Genomic DNA, 20376 nt, shown 5'->3' with positions numbered 1-20376 from the left:
ACCTCCCAGCACCTTCCCAGGGTGTGAAGGGGCTACAGGGAAGGGGAGAGGACTCTTTGCCAGAACTGTGGTGACAGGACAAGGGGGAATGGCATCAAACTGAAAGAGGGAAAATTTTTGTTGGATATTAAATGCAAGAAGCTCTTTACTGTGAGGGTGCTGAGGCCCTGGCACAGGGTGCCCAGAGCAGCTGGGGCTGCCCCCGGATCCCTGGCAGTGCCCAAGGCCAGGCTGGACAGGGCTTGGAGCAGCCTGGGACAGTGGAAGGTGTCCCTGCCATTGCAGGGGGGGATTGGAACTGGATGATCTCTGAGGTCCATTCCAATCCCTTAACATCCACAGATTCTGTAAATGCTGCTGCCAGCAGAGCCCACAGCACATGGAGCTGAGAGGAGCTGTGATCCCAGCTGGCAGAGAAGGGCAGGAGTTTGGGGTGCCTCTGTGTGTGTCCAGGCCCCTCCCTGGCTCTCTGTGCCTCCCAGACCTGCTCCTGTGGCATGCTGTGCCTCTTGACCCGTTCTTTGGGCACTCTCCAGGCCAGGTCACCCTTTAGAGGACACAGTCTCAAGCTACAGCAGGGAAGGGATAGGTTGGATATTAGGAAAAAGTTTTTCACCAAAAGAATAATAAATACTGGAATGCTCTTCCCAGGGAGGTGATGGAATCACCATCTCTGGATGTGTTTAAAAAAAGACTGGACATGGCACTTGGTGCTATAGTCTAGGTGAGGTGTTAGGGCATGGGTTGGACTTGATGATCTTAGAGGTCTCTTCCAACCTCATTAATCTGTGATTCTGTGATTCTGTGGTTCTGTGATTCTGTGATTCTGTGATTTGTTCTCCCCAAAGCTTCTCACACACCCCTCTGGATGCACTTTTACACCCCCAGTGTAAGCACCCATCAGAAGTTCATCAGGGAGTGTCTCATGGGAGCAGACAGGCTGGCACTGTTTCCCTGGGCACAGAGGGCACAAAGCCAGCCCTGCCTGGGCCTGCCACTGCTGGGGGGTCCCTGGAGGAGCTGCCAGCACCCAGGGGCCACCACAGGCTCCCAGCCTTGTCCCCAGCCCTGCAGTGAGCAGAGCAGTGTGTGAGCAGGGGGCACAGGGGATGCTGTGCCAGCCCTGGGACCCTTCCTGGGGCTGGGGGCTGTCCCTGGCAGTGACCCTGACCTTGTGGCTTGTGTCCATCTGCCCTCCTGGAGCTGGCAGTGCTGGTCAGGGCTGGCAGGGCTGGGCTGTGGGGGCTGGGCAGGAGTGCCCATGGAACCATGGCTGCATGCCCTGCTGTGATCTCACAGCAATGCACCCCGGGGGTTCTTCTGCCCCACAGGCTCACTTCTACCCCCAAGTGTCACTTGTGGTGATAATTAAAATTTGATTGAAACCCACCCTGTTTGGTTTATTTAAGGGACAGCCCCTTCCAGGTGTGGCTCTGCTGCCCCTGCACAGAGGCAGGTCTGACAGATCCTGTCTCCTCTCCCCAGAGGTACGAGACAGCCTCCAAGATGGAGCAGTTCCTGACGCGGTTCCTGCTGCGGGAAACCATGCACCAGCTGCAGTCCCTGCAGGCGTCCCTCGAGTGCGCCGTGGACACCGTGGAGGAGCAGGCGGGGCGGGAGAGGTACCGGGGAGGGATGGGATGGGATGGGATGGGATGGGATGGGATGGGATGGGATGGGATGGGATGGGATGGGACGGGACGGGACGGGCGGGACGTGATGGGATGAATGGGATGGGATGGGATGGGATGGGATGGGATGGGATGGGATGGGATGGGATGGATGGGATGGGATGGATGGGATGAATGGGATGGGATGGGATGGGTTGGGATGGGATGGGATAGGATGGGATGGGAGGAGCAGATGGGACAGCAGAGGTAACAGGGTGGGACAGGAGAGGTACCAGGATGGAATGGGAGAGGTACTAGGGCAGGACAGGAGAAGAAAGGTACCAGGGTGGGATGGGAAAAGTACTGGGATGGGATGGGAGTGGTACTGGGTAGGAACACAAGAGGTACTGGGATGGGATGGGATGGGATGGGATGGGATGGGATGGGAGAGGTACTGGTGTAGGACACAAAAGGTACTGGGGTGGATGGGAGAGGTGGGACAGGGTGGAACAGGAGAGGTACTGGGGAGGGACGAGGGAGGTACCAGGGTAGGAGAGGTACTGAGGTAGGATGGGAGAGGTACTGGGGTGGGACAGGAGCGGTACGGGGTGGAACATGCCCAGCCCCTGTCCCCAGCCCTCCTCCTCACAGCCAGGAGCCCTTTCCCAGCCCAGTGCTGAGCTGACACCTCTAGGAATGACTTCAGCCCCTCCTTTTGCATTTTTTGTTTTAATTCCAGAAAGGAGATCAAGAAGTCGGAGACTTCGGTTGGCCTGAGGTCGGGGAGGCGCTGTGGGCGCAGGGGACAGAAGAACGTCTGTCTCTCCCCAACAGACCCCTACTCTGGGATGCTGACAACAGGTACCTGCTGTTCCTCAGGTTCTTTGTGTCCTGCTGCAGCCTGGAGGGGGTGTGGGACCAGCACAGACTCAGTAAGGTGGGAAAAGATCTCCAAGAATGAGTCCAACCATTCCCCCAGCTCTGCCAAGGCCACCTCTAACCCATGTCCCCAAGTGCCACATCTCCAGCAGCACTGGGCAGTGAGGGCTCCTCCAGGATGGAACCTGGAGCATCTCACCCAGGTGCCAGCTGGAGCTCCTGGGGGATGTTGTGTCTCTTGGGCAGTAGAAAAAAAAAATAAGTTTTTTGGATTAAATGAGAGGTTTAGAAGATTTTGTGGGGTTTGGGTCTTGAGCAAGCTTTGGCTGTGACAAAGCTGAGCTTTTTTGGGTGACACCTCTGTGCCCTTTGCCCTGCAGGTGTTTGTGTCGAGGACAACAGCCAGTGGATGGCTCAGATCAACAGGCTCCAGCAGCTCATCGAGAAGCTGGAGTGCAAGGTGTGTGCCCAGGGGGTGCTGGGGCTGCCCCACACCTGGGCACAGCCACGGCAGTGCTGGGACCCCCCTCCCATCCGTGCCAGCACCCCCTCTTCAGCCCTGGCATGGGCACAGAGCTGCCCCGGCCCCAGCCCTGCATGCCCTTCCCCCCAGCCCTGCTGACCCTGTCCTGGCTTCCCCGGGGGGCTGAGGAGTCCCCCAGGCCCCAGGGACCCCACAGGTGTGCAGGGCACAGCCCTGCCCTGCCCAGGTGCCACAGGGAGTGTCCCTGGGGCGGTCCCCAGCTGTCCCTGGGCTGGTGCCACTCCTGCTGCAGAGCTCTCCTGGTGACTCTGGTCTATCCCAGTAACTCTGGTCTATCCCAGTAACTCTGGTTTATCCCAGTTTTTCCCGGTAACTCTGGTTTTTCCCGGTAAATCTTGTTTTTCCCCGGTGCTAACACAACACGCCTGGTTTATCCAAATAGGACTCAGTAACCCTGCCCTGGTTTACCTCCCTGTTATTTCCCGTCCCTGTCCCTGTCCCTTCCTGTCCCTGTCCCCGGTCAATTCCCTGTCCCTGTCATTTCCCCGGTCCCTTCCCCAGTCCCCACGCCTGCCCCCTGAAATCCCTGTCCCTGCCCCGGCCCCTGTCCCTGTCTCTGTCCCTTTCCCTGTCCCTGTCCCTATCCCTATCCCTGTCCCTGTCCCTGTCCCCATCCCTGTCCCTGTCCCTGTCCCTGTCCCTGTCCCTGTCCCTTTCCCTGCCCCCTGTCCCTGTCCCTTCCCTGTCCCTGTCCCTGTCCCTATCCCTGCCCCTGTCCCTTTCCCTGTCCCTGTCCCTGCCCCTGCCCCTGTCCCCTGTCCCTATCCCTGTCCCCTGTCCCTGTCCCCCTGTCCCTGTCCCTGTCCCTGTCCCTGTCCCTGTCCCTGTCCCTGTCCCTGTCCCTGTCCCTTTCCCTGTCCCTGCCCCTGCCCCTGTCCCTATCATTTCCCTGTCCCTGTCCCTTTCCCTGTCCCTGTCCCTGTCCCTGTCATTTCCCTGTCCCTGTCCCTGTCCCTGTCCCCATCCATGTCCCTGTCCCTGTCCCTGGTGTGCGGTGCCCCCTCTCCCACGCTGCCCATCCTGCAGCTCTGCTGTGGCCGCTGATGGAGCAGCCTGGGGACAAGTGCAGCTCCCCCGTGTCCCTGCCAGCCCCGGGCAGTGCCCCGTGCCAGCCCCGAGGATGGCACCCTCTGCCCGTGAGTGCCCGCAGAGCCAGGGGAGGGGTCCCCAGGCCCCTTTCTGGGGGGGATCTGCAGCAGGACCCCCCCCGGGGGATGGAGCAGCTCCTGTCCGGGTGGGCAGCAGCCCTTGGTGTCCCCGCTGTCCCCAGCGCTGCGGTGGCACAGGATGGCACCGGGGGGGAGCAAGGGGCAGGAGGGGACAGCCCCTGAGCCCGTGCTGTCCCTGGCAGCACATCCTGGTGGCCAAGAGGCAGATCTCGGTGGCCACGAGCAGCATCGAGCAGTTCCGGCGGGCGGTCCGCTCCTACACCGAGGGCACGGCCGGCCACAGCAGCTGCCTGCAGTGAGTGGGGACTCTCTTTTGGGGTCTTTTTGGGGTGTTTTGGGGGTTTCCCCCAGAATTGGGGGTTTTAGCCCCTCGGGGGACACAAGGGTTTGTGTGGGGTGTTTTGGGTGCGAGGCTGGGCTGGGAGCTGGCAGGCAGCGTGCCCCCAGTGCCATCCCACGTGCTGCAGGTATTCCCAGTAAGAACCAGTGCCTGGGGAGGAGCGGGGGGTTTGTGCCCGCAGGAGTGGCTGTGCTGTGCTCCTGTGAGCGAATGCAGCACTGAAGGGCTCAGCAGCAGTGGAAGGTGAAGGGCAGGGCTCCTGCAGAGCTCTGGTGGATGGAGAGCCCGTGGGAAGCTGCCACGAGCACCTGAAGCTGCCCCTGGGGCGGCCAAGGCTGTCCCAGAGCCCTGCAGGGCCGTGGCAGTGCCAGGCTGGCCCTGATGGCACAGCTGCCCCCTCCCCTGTCCCACGGGACTCTCCAGGCTGCCTCCAGCAGGGAATGTTCCTGCTGCTCCCGTTTCAAGTGTCCTTCCTCAGCTCTTCACTTTCAACAGCACAAATTCACATTTTCAGTCCGAACAAAAGGAAGATGCTCGCTGTGACACGTGTGGTGGAGAGAATGGGAGGGGTTTTGTTTGGCATGGATGGGTTTTTTTCTCATCAGGGTTATTTGTGGAGGCAGCAGGGCGGTGTTGTGGGCTGGCTCTCCATGTGAGCACAAAGCTGAGCCTGGGGACACTCCGCGGGGCTGGGTCCCTGCAGGGCATCACAGAGGCTCATGTGGAGCAGGGCACACAGCCCCAGAGCTCCTGGTGACATTCTGTGCTGTCCCCCCGGGCTTGGCCCCCTCCAGCAGCTGCAGGGAAGGCTTGGCCTCAGCTGGAATTGCTGCTGCTGCAGCCCAGCCCAGCTGCTTCCCCTGGCACAGCTGCACCCCAGCCCTGCAGGGAGGCCTGGCTGCCCCTCCTGGGCACGAGGGAATGGGGGAATTGTCACTCTGGGGGCAGAGAGCTGGGGGGCTGTGCTGTGGGCTCAGCTCCTGTCCCCCTGCCTCAGTTTCCCCCCGTGTGAAGGGTGACACACACCCGCTCCAAGGGGATGGAAGGATGAGCTGTGGCAGTGCTGGGGAGGAGTAAGAAATAATAAAACACAGTAAGAAATAATAAAACACAGAAGGTGCTGGTTGCTGGGCAGCAGCAAAGAGCAGTGTGAGGGCTGTCCCTCTGCCACCTGGGCACCGGAGCTGTGGAGCAGGATTTGGGTTTGGGATCCCCTGGAGCTGTGAATGCACCCAGACTGTGCTTTGGGAGCCTCGTGGGGAGAGTGATGGGCACAGCAGTGCCTTGCTGTGCCAGGGCTGTGTCAGGGCTGTGCCAGGGCCATGCCAGGGCTGTGCCAGGGCCGTGCCAGCCTGCCCAGGGCTCAGGGTCCCTCTGTCCCCACAGTGTCTCTGCCTGCAAGCTGACTGACGAGGCGTGCTTCATCCTGTACGAGTTCTGGCAGGACGTGACCTCGTGGAGAAGGTGGGGCAGTGCCCACATGAGGGGCTGGGGGGCTCACAGGGGGTGCCCCCTGCTCCCTTCCCTTGCCCAGCCCGTCCCCTGCCCTGCCCTGTGTGCCCTGGGCCGGCTGCAGCTCACAGGGGGGAACAACACCCCCATCAAGGGTTTGGGGGGCTGGTGCTGGGGGTGCAGGAGCTGCTCTGTGTGGGCACAGGGCCTTGGCACCACATCTCCCTGACCCCACACCCCGTTTTACAGCCATTTGCAGTCCAGCTGCAGCAAGACTTTCCAGCAGTCCATCCTCAGCCTGCTGGAGTCCCCGGAGCTGCTGACCACCATGCTGTTCCCAGGTGAGGCTGCCCCAGCCCTGCTCTGCTGTGCTGCACAGGGCAGGAGCAGGGCAGGAACAGGCACTGGGGCTCCCTCCAGAGCACAAATTGCTTTGGGGTGACCTAAATGAGATTTTTCAAGCCTCAGAATGAGACCTATTGTCCCCAGCAGGTTTGGCTGTGTGAGCTGGGGTCTGTCCCCTGCCCAAGGGTGGGGACAGCCAGCAGCAGGGACACTGCTCAGGCAGCAGATGAGCTGAGTCCTGGCCCAGATACACCTGGTGCCTCATTTTGTGTTTCCCCTGAGCCTAAACCTGCTCTACAAATACTGCTGCTCCCAGCTCAGTGCCAGGGGTTCCAGCCCAGCTGGGGCAGGGGGAGCCCAGCACAGGGAACGTGCCCATTCCCAGGGTACCCATGGAAGTGGGACCAGCTGTGGGGACTGGGAACCAAATTCAGCCCCAGTTCACTTTCAGGGATCACTTCAGGGTCTTGGAAAATATTAGTCCATGAAAGATGGATTAATTTGGACTGAACCCTGCTGCTCCTGAGTTGCCAGTACCACTGACCACACTCCCAGTACCACTGACCACACTCCCAGTACCACTGACCACACTCCCAGGATCACTGACCACACTCCCAGTACCACTGACCACACTCCCAGTACCACTGACCACACTCCCAGGATCACTGACCACACTCCCAGTACCACTGACCACACCCCAGGATACTGACCACACCCCAGACTGACAACCAGTAACGACACACCCAGTACTGACCACACTCCCAGGTTCACTGACCACACTCCCAGTACCACTGACCACACTCCCAGGATCACTGACCACACTCCCAGGATCACTGACCACACTCCCAGTACCACTGACCACACTCCCAGGATCACTGACCACACTCCCAGTACCACTGACCACACCCCAGGATACTGACAACACTCCCAGTACCACTGACCACACTCCCAGTACCACTGACCACACTCCCAGTACCACTGACCACACTCCCAGTACACTGACCACACTCCCAGTACCACTGACCACACTCCCAGTATCACTGACCACACTCCCAGTAACACTGACCACACTCCCACTAACACTGACCATATTCCCAGTGCTCTCCTGCAGGAATTGCCACAGTTCCAGGGGCTCACCCCTCTCCAGGCTCCCTGCCCAGGGTGGGGTGGGTGCTTTAGGGACCTGCAGGGTCAGATCCCCCATCTCAGCCACCCCAAATCCCCATTCCCAGTCTCACACTGCCCTCAGCTCTCTGCTTTCCCTCTCTTCCCAGCTTCCTGGTGGATCATGAACAACAACTGACCCGGGGCAGCGTCTCCAGGACACCATCAGCATGCGGGAGGACGTGGGCACGGCCTTTGTCACCTTTGTCACCTCCCTGTCCCTCCACTCCCTCCTGTGGCCAGCGGGGGCTGCCTGCCCTTGGCCCTGCCGGTGTTTTGCTCCTTTGCTCTTTTCATGTTAATTTATTTATTTCTCCTGCTCCTAAGCCAGTGTCTGAGCTGCCTGGGGGGCTCTGGGTGGGGTGGCAGCCCTGCCCCGGGGGGAGCACCCCAGGAGCCTTCAGTCCCTCTTGCACTCAGCTCCTCTTCCTCCTGCCTCTGGGGCTGCCCAGGGATGGGCAGGGGACACGGCCCTGGCCAGCTGTGACATCCAGCCCAGGGAGCCAGGTGGCCTGATATGGGTTGTCAAGAGTGTTTTATAGGGAAAAAAATATTTCCTGAAGTGCTTCTGGCAAGGTGTACCTGCTCGTGGCCTGCCACGCTGGCAGCATGTGGCTCTGAGGCTGGCTTTGTGCCCCAGCAGCTGTGCCCACGGCTGAACCTGTCCCCAGCACATCCCACTGCCAGGGAAGGCCAGAGGGGCTCCAGTCCCTGCTCAGCTCCCAAAACCCAGCGCTGGCACCGGGCAGAGGTGCCAGGAGTGGAGCTGAGGCAGTGGGGAGGGGGGAATAAGTGAGGGGGGAAGGCTGGGGCAGATCCCACCTGCTCCAGGGTGGCACTGGGGCTTTCCTTGGTGGTGCTGCAGCAGCAGAGCCTCTGCTGAGCTGGGGGGAATGCATTGTCACAGCCAGTGTGGAGGGCACAGGGGCCAGGAGGGACACCCGCTGTGGGAATCTATGAAATCAGAGGGTTTGGGGAAAGCTGCAAAAGGCAACCTCAGAGACAGCAGAACTGTGATTAGAGCTAAGCAGCAGCCATGAGATTGGTCAGATTCCCACAACCAGCCACCCCCCTGGCTTGGAGAACATCATCCTTGTCCTCAGCACCAGTGTGGCACCAGAGGTGCCTGCACCCCCAACCCTCACTCACCCAGGAGCTGCTGCCACCCCCAGGCTCTGCTCCCAGTCCCTGTGGGTGCTGCTCCAGCAGAACACTGACTGGGGTGTTTCTGCCCCAGCCCCTGGCTGCAGGCAGGAGAAGCTGTGCCTGAAGGGGCAGGGGGTGCAGCTCCCTCCTGGGGACCCCAGACACGCTGTGCTGGGTGGCTGTGACCCAGGGGGGACAGCACAGCAGGGGTCACTGGGTTTTAGGGGGCTTCTTCTGCTCCAGCAGAGGCTGCCCGGGTTGGGGTGCCAGGGGCTGACCTGGCTGAAGGCAGGAGGAACCTGCAGGGATCAGGAGGGACAGCAGCTGCTGCCAGCCCAGCCCAGGGCAGCACCCAAACACAAATCCCCTCCCAGGGATGGGGGGCAGAGCCTGGCCCTGTCCCCATTCCCCAAGCACCCTGTTGTCTCCCTAATTATCAATCCCTGCTGCTTCCCCTGGCCAAAGCCAGGATTTGCTGGGACCACAGGGCAGCAGCAGAGCCCTGGGCCACACTCCTGCCCCTGGGAGTGACAAACAAAAGGATGCAGGGAGGTGCTGGAGCCACAGCAGCACCATCAGGAAGGGACAGGCTGTGCCAGGGCACTGCCAGGGTGGGTCAGAGAGGGGCAGCCACAGGGGCAGCCCCGCAGCAGGCACTGCTCTGGGATTCCTGAGCTGCCTCCCCAGCCCCATGTGGGGTTCACCCCTCCGTTTTGGGGTTTTTCACCACTGGATTAATGTTTGCAGCAGCCTGGAGATCAAAATCCTCAGACTAAGCCAAGGTGTGGGCAGGGGCATCCCTGGGGGACCCAGGGCTGGCAGTGGCAGCTGGGACAGCACCCTGCAGGCTGCTCTGTGCTCACATTAAAAAAGATCATTTTAAAAAAGCTCAGAAAACAACACACTGAGCTATAAACTCAAAGAAATCACTGAGGATAGGGCTGAACTCCAGCTCTGCCTGCACTTGCCCCAGGCTTTGCCCACAGCATCACCACCCCAGGGGAGGAAATTTCTGTCCCTAAAAGTTCCCTGGCCACGGCCAAGGTGTGGCAGCATCCCCCAAAAGCCCCAAGAGCTGCCTGAGCACAGTTGGAAACTTCTGCCCCTTCCCAGAGAGAAGGGGAGCTGGAGGATGAATATAGTCTTTTTATTGACTACTTTTGAGTAGAACAAACTAAATACATCTGTAACAGTTTGGGTTCCTTTATACAGGACATTAAATAAGTTATGCACAGGAATGAAGTAACAAATTTCTATTACAGAATTAAATGTCAAAAAAAAAAAAAAAATAGAAACCTTAACCCAATGTCTTCCCACACCCCAAGTTCACATTTATCATTCCATCTTTTAAAAAAAACAACAAAAAAGAAAAGAAGCAATCATTCTAATCATGACTGTTAGTATTTCATTCATTTACACTGGGGTTAATTTTAATACACAGCCATCAAAGTTGCATGAGAATTATGGAAGACAATCTATTTACAAGCAATTCCTTCCAGCCCTGCCCTGCTCCCCCTCCCCACCCCAGCCTGGCACTGCCACCACTCACCCACAGCGTGAAGCTGGTGAGGAGGGGACTCACAACCACGTGGGATTGACCTGAGGCTGTTCCAGAAGTGTCCCTTAGGGCAGGAGATCCCTTCCTGCCAGCCCCAGGATGGGCTGCTGCAGGTCAGGGTGGCTGCAGTGGGAGCTGCCTCAATGCCAGTGTGCTCCAACTCCTGGGGACACAGGGGAGACATCCCCAGGACCCCTGGAGCTGTGGGATTCACTTCAACACCAGGAGACCTCATGGCTTTTTAATAAAACCTTGCAGACCAGCTCCATCCCACAAGAGCAGCTTCCCAAGGGGCCAGGGCTGGAGCAGCAGGTTCCCTGCTCACCCCTGTGACATCTCATTACAGCTCCATTATTGGCCTCCAATTGAAAAAGCGATCAGAAATAATTAGGGCATTCCTGGCCTCGTTGGGCTCCAGCCCAGCAGTGGCACACACACAGTGCCAAGCAGGGCTCTGCTGAGGAGAAGGAGAGTTGGGAGCAGCTCCTGGAGGGCACATCCCCTCCCTGGCACAGGCTGTGCCACTGCCACCCTGTGGGACACTCCTGGCCAGCCCTGCACTGCCCGGGTGCCCCCAATCCCTTTTTCCACCCCACAGCAGGGACTCTGTGCTGGACAGAGCTCCCTGGGCTGGCTCCATTCCCCCCAGGGACCTCGTGATCCTCTGGTTTTGGGATCCTCTGATCCTGGGCTTTCAGGACAATCTCTGAAGGTGGATGCACATCCCTGGGCACCTCTGGATGCAGCACTGAAGGAATCCCCTGGAGCAGGGGATAAAAATCCACGCAGAACACCCAGTCCTGCTGTTCTTGTACCAGTGTGAGTGGAGAGCACAGGCTGTAAACAACCCCTCGCAGCAGTGAGGATCCCTGGGCTCAAAAACAACAGCAGGAACTCACAAACCAGCAGCTTCCAGGCAGTGAAAAAACAAAACAACGGCCCCCAGGTGGAAAGGGCACCTGCACCCAGCCCAGATCTGCTGTGCACATGTTCCCCCAGCACAGGCCCCCCCAGGAAACACCCAACTGTCTCACCATAGACTGGGATGGAATCCAGGCCATCCAGCAGTGCCTCCCTGCCATTGCCTCTTGTTTTAGAGCAGACAAATCCCCTCCTCCCACTCTGCAACCCTCAGCTGCCAGCCTGGAGGCAGAAGTGGGCTCAGCTTTTGCCACTGCACAGAGGATGAGATGCTCCCGCTGGGAAATTGGCTCTGGTCTGTTCACAGCAACAACCGGCCCGCACAGCCAGCTGAGGCACAGCTGCCTGGGAGCAGGGAACAAACGTGGATATTATGGAGGAAAGGTGGCAGGAGGAGGCAGTGGTGGCTCTGGCACCTTGGGAAGCAAGCCTGAGCATGCCACAAGGACAGGGCTCCCTGCTTGGGCACCACACCTCAGCACCTCAGCGTGTGCCAGTGCTCTCCCCATAGTCCAGGTCCCCCGAGCAGGTGCCCAGTGTCCCCCAGGTCCTGGCACTGCTCTGGTGTCCCCCTGAGAGGAGCAGGGAGATGCTGCAGGTGAGGCTCACCCCAGTCCACGAGCCACAAAGGAAAAGGCAGGATGAGAGGGCAAGGCCGGAGTGTCGGTGCCCCGATGTGTCAAATATATCAAGCGATAACAGTTGCTGCAGGGGCTTTTTCAGCTTTAAACCCCCCAGGGAACTCATCCCGTGGAGTGAAGCCAAGCCAAGCCTCCCTCCTAGAGCCCGTTGGTGTCTATGGCTGTCACAGAGGCCGGCGTGGAGGAGCGCGAGGTGGTGGCCGAGCTCTTCTCCAGGGCTGGGCTGGGGATGCCATCGAGGCTCTTGGCTGCCACCCGGCCCGTGGGCAGTGCCAGGGGCTTGCTCTGGCCGTGCAGGCTTTGCCCACAGATGCGGTGGTGCCTCTCCCAGTCCTTGTGCTGGCAGAAGGAGCCGCAGTAGCGGGCGATGTTGCAGCCGCTGCACGTCTCGCTGGCCTTGCGGCCGCAGTTCCAGCAGCTCTGCAAGAGCAAAGACACTGTGCTTGAAAGGGGGTTAGTTTCCCTAGGAGCTGCAGGGTGGTGCTGACTCAGCTCTGGAGGGGACTGTTCATCCCCTCTGGCCCAGATTTGAGAATATGAAAACGAGCAATCCATTAATTCCTGCTATTTCCCAGCTCTTTGCAACGGTTCTAACCCCCACTGCTCTTTGCCCACAGCCGCTGTCACACTGCTCCAGGCACATCCTCTGCCCTAGACCCACTCAAATACAGACAGGAAACAGCAGGCATGGGCTGAAAAACACTCTGCAGATGCTGCTATTGGGCCTTTTTATTTCCTGTTTTAAGCAGCTCTATTTTGGTCTCCCTCCCAGCCAAGTGCTCTCTGGCGGGGATCACGGCGCGCTGCACAGGCACCATTTGCTCCGCACCCTGCCTCGCTGCACAAGAGGTTGGAGCAGGCCAATTTGGAAAAGCAAATGCTCATTTGAAAGCCTCCCAGCCAGGTGGAAGCAGTGCCAGAGCCTGAGCTTCAGCCTGGAAGCAGAGCAAAGCCCCTCTGCCCGCAGGGAGAGGTGTCAGCTGGTGGCTCCCGCGTGCCACCGCTTCCCTCGGAGCTCGGGGCAAGGGGCCAGCCCCGGATCAGGGCTGCAGCTGCTCTGGGGAGGGGAGGGATGGCAGAGCAGCCTCCCTGCAGCTGGAGCAGGGCGTAGCAAACACACACTGGGGAGGGCAGCTCAGCTGTGGGAAGGCAGCTTCTGTCAGAGCTGGCCTTTGTGGGCACACGGCTGCTGTGACCACCCTCAGAGAGCTGTGGGAGCGGGGTGCTGGGAGGTGCTGGGCTCCACCAGGCAGCCCTGCTGTGGCGAAGGGTTGGGAGATTCCCTCTGCCAGGCTCAGCACTGGAGCCACCAGCTCATGGTGGTGATTTATGGGCTGGCAGTGAAGCACCTGACCGGTTCACTTTGGAGTCAGCTGCTCCAGAGCCTCTGTGTCCCCAAGGGTCCTCCACCTTCCAGGAGAAGCAGGACTTGAGACCAAAAAGCCCCTACCAAAGGATGTGGTAGTTCTTTGAAAACTGGGTCACTGCTTCACAGCTGTTTACATTTCAAGTGTTTTTCAACTGTGTTGCAAAGGTTACAAGATGTGTCAGAACACAGGACAGCTTTTAGACAAGGGCTCTAGGGCTTGCACAGGGGTGCTCAGCAGCTCTGAGGTCCCAGACTGCTCCTCAGCACAGCTGGAGGAGGAGGACACTCCTCTGCTATTCCCCTATGGAGAAATCACTACTTGCCTCATTCCTTCCATGGCTTCCTGAGCAGTTCCACCCACTCCCATCATGCGACTGGTGCGTTCAACCCTCAGCAATTTCACTGGGAATTGCACTATGGACATAATTCCCTGAAATAACACCTAGAATTCCATGGTTCTGGCCACACTTCCTGAGCCCCATCTGAGCTGAAACCCACAGGAGGTTTAGACCTGCTGCCCCCACATCCCAGCAGACATGAACAGCACAGTCCCATCAGAATTCTGCTCAGCAAACCCTCTGCTCTTCTATGTGCAGAGAAACTAAAGTAGGGAGCAAACCCCACATGGATGGGATGTGGTAGTGCAGGAATGAGCCATGTGATTCCCCTTTGCCCAAAATCTCAAAAGCTCTACCAAGTGAACTTCATGTTGAGCAACAGGGAAGGTGATTGACGATTGCAGAGTAGAAAGAGATTCTCTGAGGCACCCATTCAGTCATGGCACTGGCTATGACAAACCAAGATCCATCCCTTCTTATCCAACATGCAAGTAGGGGCACAAACCACCAGGAATGTGCAAGGGCTTTTCCTGCAGCCCAGCTTCTGCCCTGTCCTATTTTCAAGCTCACAAACAGCAATTTCTTTCCTGCAAAGATCAAGTACCCCACCATAACTTCTCAGCTAAACTGCTGCATGCACCAGCATCCTTTTCTCTTTGCTTCTACACCTCTTTCAATCCCACAAAATGCCTGGCGATTACACTGAGTCCAGCTCAGGGTGCCCAGTGGCTGCACACAGACGTGTCCACAGACATTGTTCAGGCTGACTCCCTGCCAGCAAAACCTAAAAAGGATTTTTGATTATATTGGTGCATTGCTTTAGTTATTGATTGGAGGGAGACTTCTTAAAGGAAAAGGTGTTGAAGACTGGAGTTTGGAGCACCCTGGTCTAGTGGAAGGTACCCCTGCTCATGGCAGGGGCTTGGAATGAGATGATCTTTGAGGTCTCTTCCAACCCAACCCATGATTCTGTGAAAAGGTGGGGGGGACCTGCAGGTTTGACCTGGAGACTCTGCAGCCTTGGCAAGCCCTTGCCAGGCTGTGCCCTCACCTCAGTGGACTCCTCCTGCTCGTTGATGACCAGGAAGGCATCCTCGGTGGCCTGGCGCTTGGCGTCGGCGATGGTCTGCTCCATGCGCGCCCGCTCCGACGCGATCATCTCAAAGGCCTTCTGCTCCGCCTCAGCCACCGCCTTCTGCACCTCCGACATGGCCTGCCGCTTCACCTCGTTCACAGCTTCTTCTGGAAGGAAAGAGCAGCCTCACCCACCCACCCTGGCAGTGAGGGGAGCCTCCCAGAGAAACACAGCTCCAGCTGCGTGTTCCCAGCACCAGCATCCAACGTGCAGAGAGGCCAGGCTCAGCACCACGGGATCCCTGTGGCACCACAGAGAAGCAGAGCCCTTTGGGAAAGCCAGGGTGGGGATGATGGCAGCCAGATGTGCACACCCTGGGACACTGCTGCAGCTGGGCTCCTGCTGTTTCTGCACAGCAAATCCCCAATTTTGTGTTTAGCCTGGGTGATCCAGCGAGATCCCGGTCATGGTCACCGCAAACACTCATTGGCTTTTTTCCAAATCTCCTCCATGACAGCCATGGGATCCCCATGGCATCATGGGGGAGCAGAGCCCTTTGGGAAAGCCAGGGTGGGGATGATGGCAGCTAGATGTGCACACCCTGGGGCATTGCTGCAGCTGGGCTCCTGCTGTTTCTGCACAGCAAGCCCCCAGCATGTGTGCTTTGTGTTTACCCTGGTGATCCGGCGGGATCCCGGCCGCGCTCACCACGAACACTCACCGGCTTTTTTCCAAATCTCCTCCGTGACATAGCCCGTCCCCGACCTGCTGCTGAACTCCCTCAGGGAATCTGCTGGAGGAAGGGACACAGGAAAGGTTGGCAAAGCCTCATCCCACCCAGCTGCAGCTCACGTGCCCAGTGGTGGCTCAGGACATCGCGGGCAGGGAAGGACTGACCAGCTAAAACTCCAAGCAGAGGATTCCTACGGGTAAAGCCACTCCTCAAACAGCCAGATGATAAATTACAGCGTTTAATTAGCACCTTACATAATTTATGACACTGTATAACCTATCTCCTGGTACTCTAAAACAACAGGCAATGCTTATAAATGTATGTTATCCAACTTCTGCACTGTCCAGAGGCTGTGAGCATCAGTCTGTACACCAGCAGTTTACATTAAGCACAGCACTTCCCAATCCCAGGGCAATTCAAAGGCTTGAACTGATGGACAGATTGTCCTCCAAGACACCTGGAGATGCTGCTTGATGCTTAACTGAACCTTCTCACAAGAGCAATAGAGCTTGAAAATTATCCTTAGGTCCCACTAGGGGAGAAAGCAACAGCTTTCCAAATTTATATAAAAATTTTAATTATATCAACATGGGGCTGGAAGTGTATTAGTCATGATATACTTAAATATAGAAGGGCTAAAAGCTGGCTGTGCCCCCCAGGCTGTCACATACACCCACTGCTCCTCAGGCTTGGTGGCAACTGGAGCCAGGGGCACTTGGATTCCTTGCAGGAGGATTTACTCTATATTTTGTATACAAACAAGTAGAATATACATCGAATTGACATTTATTCTTGCTAGAAGAAATCCATTTTTCTTACTGAATAATCAGAGGGTTTTTCCCCAGAGCTTGAATTGCAGTGGGTTTGTTTGCATGGAAATCTGAATTACACTGAAATAAATCAGCATTTTAGACTTTTTTTTCTATAGAGTCAAACCCCTGCATACTGGATGGGGAAACCAGTCAGCTTTGATAAAGTTGACTCACGATACAAAAACAGAATTAGTACCACAGGTAGCTATTACACTTACAAAAGCCTTTGGTATTTTTAGAATAAATAGACCCCGACATTTAAAATCCTTCAGGCAAGAGGGACTGGAAGGGGGAGAGTGGTGGAGGCTAACACCTCCTCCCTGCCTTTTCACCTCCAGCTTTGGACCAGCTTTGGCCAGCAGTGACAAGGAAAGCACGAGCAAAGGCGCCTTTAGACGCTGACAGAAACTGCTTCCTGTGTCGCCTCTCTTCAAACCCTTGAGAAAAATACTTAAGCACTGGGTGGATGTGACAGCCTGGGAGGTTTTTTTGTTGTTTTGGGGTTTTTTAGTTGTTTTTTTTTTTCCCAGAAGGCAAAAAGGCAAAAGCCCTGTTTATTTGAGCCTCTCTTCGTTTATACCTTAGTTCACTACAGGTGCATCTGATTGGTCAATTTATCAATACATTTCACATGATTGCCTAATTAACAAGACACCAATTTGTAAACAACCTTATGAGAAAAACAGCAAAACAGATTGTTAAAAAACACCACCTGCAGACTGTTTTAATATTTGACTATCATTATTTATCTCCAGCTCCCTAAAGCTTCCCAGGCCAATTCATGTGAAAACTTATCCAGCTTTCTTTCTCTCTGACCAGGCTGTTACAGTATTTGTTGGGAAGTGCCCCAACAAAGGCAGGAATGATGAATCTGACTCCATGTTCTCAGAAGGCTCATTTATTACTTTATGATACTATACTATATTAAAGAATACCATACTATACTAAAGAATACAGAAAGGATACTTACTGAATGCTAAAAAGATAATAATGAAAACTGGTGACTCTCTCCAGAGTCCTGACACAGCTTGGCCCTGATTGGCCAAAGAGTGAAAACAACTCACACGAGTCCAATCAAGCAATCACCTTGGGTAAACAATCTCCAAATGTGTTCTAGCCGAGCACAACACAGGAGAAGCAAATGAGATAAGAATTGTTTTCCTATTCTCTGAGGCTTCTCAGCTTCCCAGGAGAAAAATCCTGGGCACAAAGGGATTTTTCCAGAGAATGTGAATGCCACACCTGTGGGTCCCACCCTGCCATGGACTCTCATCAAGGGAGAAGCTTCATCCTGCAGAGCCCTGTGTCATCAGAGGGACACATGGCTTGTGTGGCTCCAGGTGTCCCAGAGGCCACCTAGCTCATCCCAGAGACAGCCAAGTGTCACCCAGGCACTTTGAGCGAGGGCAAACACATCTGTCCCATCCACAGCAGTGCTCAACCAAGCCCACCCTATGACTGGCACACAGGACCACCCTCCCTGCCCACGCGCCGTGCCCACTCACCGCTGCCCGCGGAGTCGGCGCTGGCTGGGCTGTGCTGGCGGCTGAGCAGCTCAGTGCCCGCCTTGCGCGGCTCGGCCGTCTCGGAGCAGCGTCTCTTCCAGTAGTTGAGCTCCTCCCTGTCGGCCTCCTGGCAGCGCCGCAGCACCGCCATGGAGCGCCGCGTCTTCTCCACCATCTCCATGATGCAGTTCAGGGCCTGCAGGCAGGGGTAAGGGTCTCAGTCATTATAGGAATGTGTCTGTTGTTAACGGAGTGACATAATGTTCCAGATTGCAATGCAAGATGTTTTCTATTACCATCTGTATGGCAGATTATAATTTGTCAAGTGGGCAGTTTGCCTTATCTCTCTCTCTGAGTGACCACAATCACTCCTCCCTCGGGAGGGGATACCTGCTGATAACAGCTATTGAATGTCACTGCATGGCTGATAAGAACTGCAGCATCCCATTGGGAGATGTGAGCCCAGAGGGAGGAGCCAAGCATTGCTACCCAGATATAATCCAGAGGTTCTGGGACACCAGCACGGCTTTCTCCATGGGATTCCCCAGAGGAACAGCAGCTGCCTCTTCTTCCACTGGATCTTCAGAGGAAGAACACATCCTTCTCTACAGGACTCCCTTGCTCCAGCAGAACCACCCCTGACACTGCAGGAGGGCTGAGCCACAATTCCAATGGGACTGCTGCCAGCACCCTGACCCACAGGGTGTCAGGTTGGGTTCTGACTCTGGCAGTGTTGTTCTACTGTACTGCATTGTTTATTTTATCCTTTTTTTTTCTTCCCTATTAAAGAACTGTTATTTCCTGCTCCCATATTTTTGCCTGAGTGCCCCTTAATTTAAAATTTATAGCAATTCGGAGGGGTGGGGAGGGTTTACATTTTCCATTTCAGGGGAGACTCCTGCCTTCCTTAGCAGACTCCTGTCTTTCCAAACCAAGACACAAAACTATCCTTTGTGCCCTTAAAAAGGAAATAAGGCCAGAAGTTTCTCTCCTCAATGAGGTGACAAGGCATCTCATAAGATCTGGGGAACTTCACCTCAAACTTAAGGATAGTGAATTGGACAGGAGCCAAAAAGTCCTGCCTGAGCAATTTACTAGATATAATACTAGAATATAGATAAATACTAGAAATAGAAGAGATAATACTAGAAAAAGAACAAAGAAACTAATTGCTTTTGTGAGGTGTTTTACCAGGGGCAGGAGGGCCTCTTGCACCTGGATTGTTTTTCTCTCGGTAAAGAGTTTTGTTATTTTGCCTTTTATTAAAACCTTTTTGTTTCCAACACTACCACAGAAGCCATCCTGCTGATTTTATGCCTTCTAAGGTAGCTGAGCTATCTTGGGTGTGAAATATATCTCCAAGAGCTTAGGAGACCTGGCTCAAAGAGAATCGTATTTCAATCATCACAGGTTTTGCTGTGGAGGGACCATACCAGGCAGATGAGACAAGAGTGAGGTGGTTTCCCAGGATTTGGGATGGTGTCATGCCCAAGGGCACAGCACTAGGTAGGGTCACCACAAGAGGTAGCTCAACACTCCAGGACATGCTCCTAAAAGTGGAGAGGAAACCCCACCACTTTCCTATGGGATTTGGTTATGATCCTGGTGTCAGTGCTGCAGAGTTACAGTCCAACTCCAAATATTCAGCTACAGGGCCTCTGCTCCACCCCAACACCATCCCCTCAAAAAAACCCATTAGCTTTAAACCATGAGGTCTCTCTGCATTTATGATCAAAGCTGAATTTTAATCCCATCTCTGACAGAAACAGCAGTGAAGTGCCTGGAGGAGCTGCCTTGCTCAGAAGGAAAAAGCTCAGCATAAAATCTGCCAGAAGCACCAGGTCTTGCTGTTGGTGCTTTTTTTGGTCCATAAAAGGCTGGCACCTCAGGGGAAAAAAGTCTTAAAGTAATGATAGGTTTACTCATTTTGTAACTCCATATCCTGAATGCACTTAGTGCATCTGTGCACTTTGCTGGCCAGGGCTGGGGCAGAAAAGATCCCAGTGGGGATAAAGCTGGGGTCGGTTGCTGAGCCAGCCATGGCAGCACCTGGCCATGCTCTGCAGGAGAAGCTCCCCAGCTCTAGACACTTCATCCACACCAAATTTAGTTTCCACTGACCACAGGCAGAGGAAACCTGCCAGGAAAGCGCTACAGCTCCTCTCAGCCCTCCCCACCATCCACCTGCTTGTGGTGGCTTGCTCCTCCACCAGCCACCAGGAGAGCCTGGCTATGGTATCAACAAGGAAATCACCAACTGGAGCAGGTGGAATGCTGGGTTGCTGCTTCCCACAGAGCTTCCCACAGCCCCTGCAGTTCCTTACGTGATCGAGATGCTTCCACTCATCCGCCCACTCCCTCTCTGTCAGGCGGTGATCCACCAGCTCGTCCTGGTAGCCTCCATTCAACCCTGCAACAACACACAGCCACGGAGGGATCAGATGGGCCAGTGGAGAGAGAAGTGTCCCCAAAGCAAGAATAAAGAGCTCTATTTCCAGCTCCACACAGCTGGGATTTTAAAACACATCTCCAGGTGGCAGCTCTACAGGGGTAATTCAATGCTGGTGCTTTTTTATCCCTGTCTGCTTCACTGTCTGGGAAGTGCTACAATCCACTTGTGGCTCCAGCTCTGACCTGCTTGTGGAGCTGGTTCTCCTGTTATAAGCCCACAGCAGCTCAGAGCCTGTGATTCAGGCTGTTGTGTTGGAAAAACATCAGGCACCTCCCACACATCCCTTGGAGAAACAGGGCAGGGGGTCAATCTTGACTCTCCTA

The 20376-nt window shown here is 55.9% G+C and overlaps 2 protein-coding genes across 5 annotated transcripts in view; one reads left to right on the top strand and one right to left on the bottom strand.

Moving 5' to 3' along the window:
• NECAB3 (N-terminal EF-hand calcium binding protein 3) overlaps window positions 1-8165 on the top strand; it is a 34000-nt gene extending 25835 nt beyond the window's left edge. The window contains exons 6-12 of the mRNA XM_030963583.1: window positions 1486-1622; window positions 2350-2471; window positions 2870-3057; window positions 4385-4497; window positions 5929-6006; window positions 6244-6335; window positions 7614-8165. Of these exons, the coding sequence (XP_030819443.1) occupies window positions 1486-1622; window positions 2350-2471; window positions 2870-3057; window positions 4385-4497; window positions 5929-6006; window positions 6244-6335; window positions 7614-7642 (759 nt within the window). The 3' untranslated portion in view covers window positions 7643-8165. The remainder of the gene's footprint in view (window positions 1-1485; window positions 1623-2349; window positions 2472-2869; window positions 3058-4384; window positions 4498-5928; window positions 6007-6243; window positions 6336-7613) is intronic.
• Window positions 8166-9782: 1617 nt separating this feature from the next.
• Window positions 9783-20376, bottom strand: part of CBFA2T2 (CBFA2/RUNX1 partner transcriptional co-repressor 2) — a 62587-nt gene continuing 51993 nt past the window's right edge. For 3 of the 4 annotated variants that reach the window (XM_030963182.1, XM_030963185.1, XM_030963184.1), the window contains 5 exons: window positions 19926-20011; window positions 17602-17797; window positions 15273-15344; window positions 14528-14718; window positions 9783-12189 (listed from right to left, as the gene is read on the bottom strand). In XM_030963182.1, coding sequence (XP_030819042.1) covers window positions 11908-12189; window positions 14528-14718; window positions 15273-15344; window positions 17602-17797; window positions 19926-20011 — 827 coding nt within the window. In that variant the 3' untranslated portion in view covers window positions 9783-11907. The remainder of the gene's footprint in view (window positions 12190-14527; window positions 14719-15272; window positions 15345-17601; window positions 17798-19925; window positions 20012-20376) is intronic. The other variant, XM_030963183.1, reaches the window with a different exon arrangement.

This window comes from Camarhynchus parvulus, chromosome 20 (genome assembly GCF_901933205.1).
Source record: "Camarhynchus parvulus chromosome 20, STF_HiC, whole genome shotgun sequence".
NCBI classification, from domain to species: Eukaryota; Metazoa; Chordata; class Aves; order Passeriformes; family Thraupidae; genus Camarhynchus; species Camarhynchus parvulus.
Note: the sequence above shows the minus strand (reverse complement) of the source record. Positions and strands in the feature narration are given on the sequence as shown.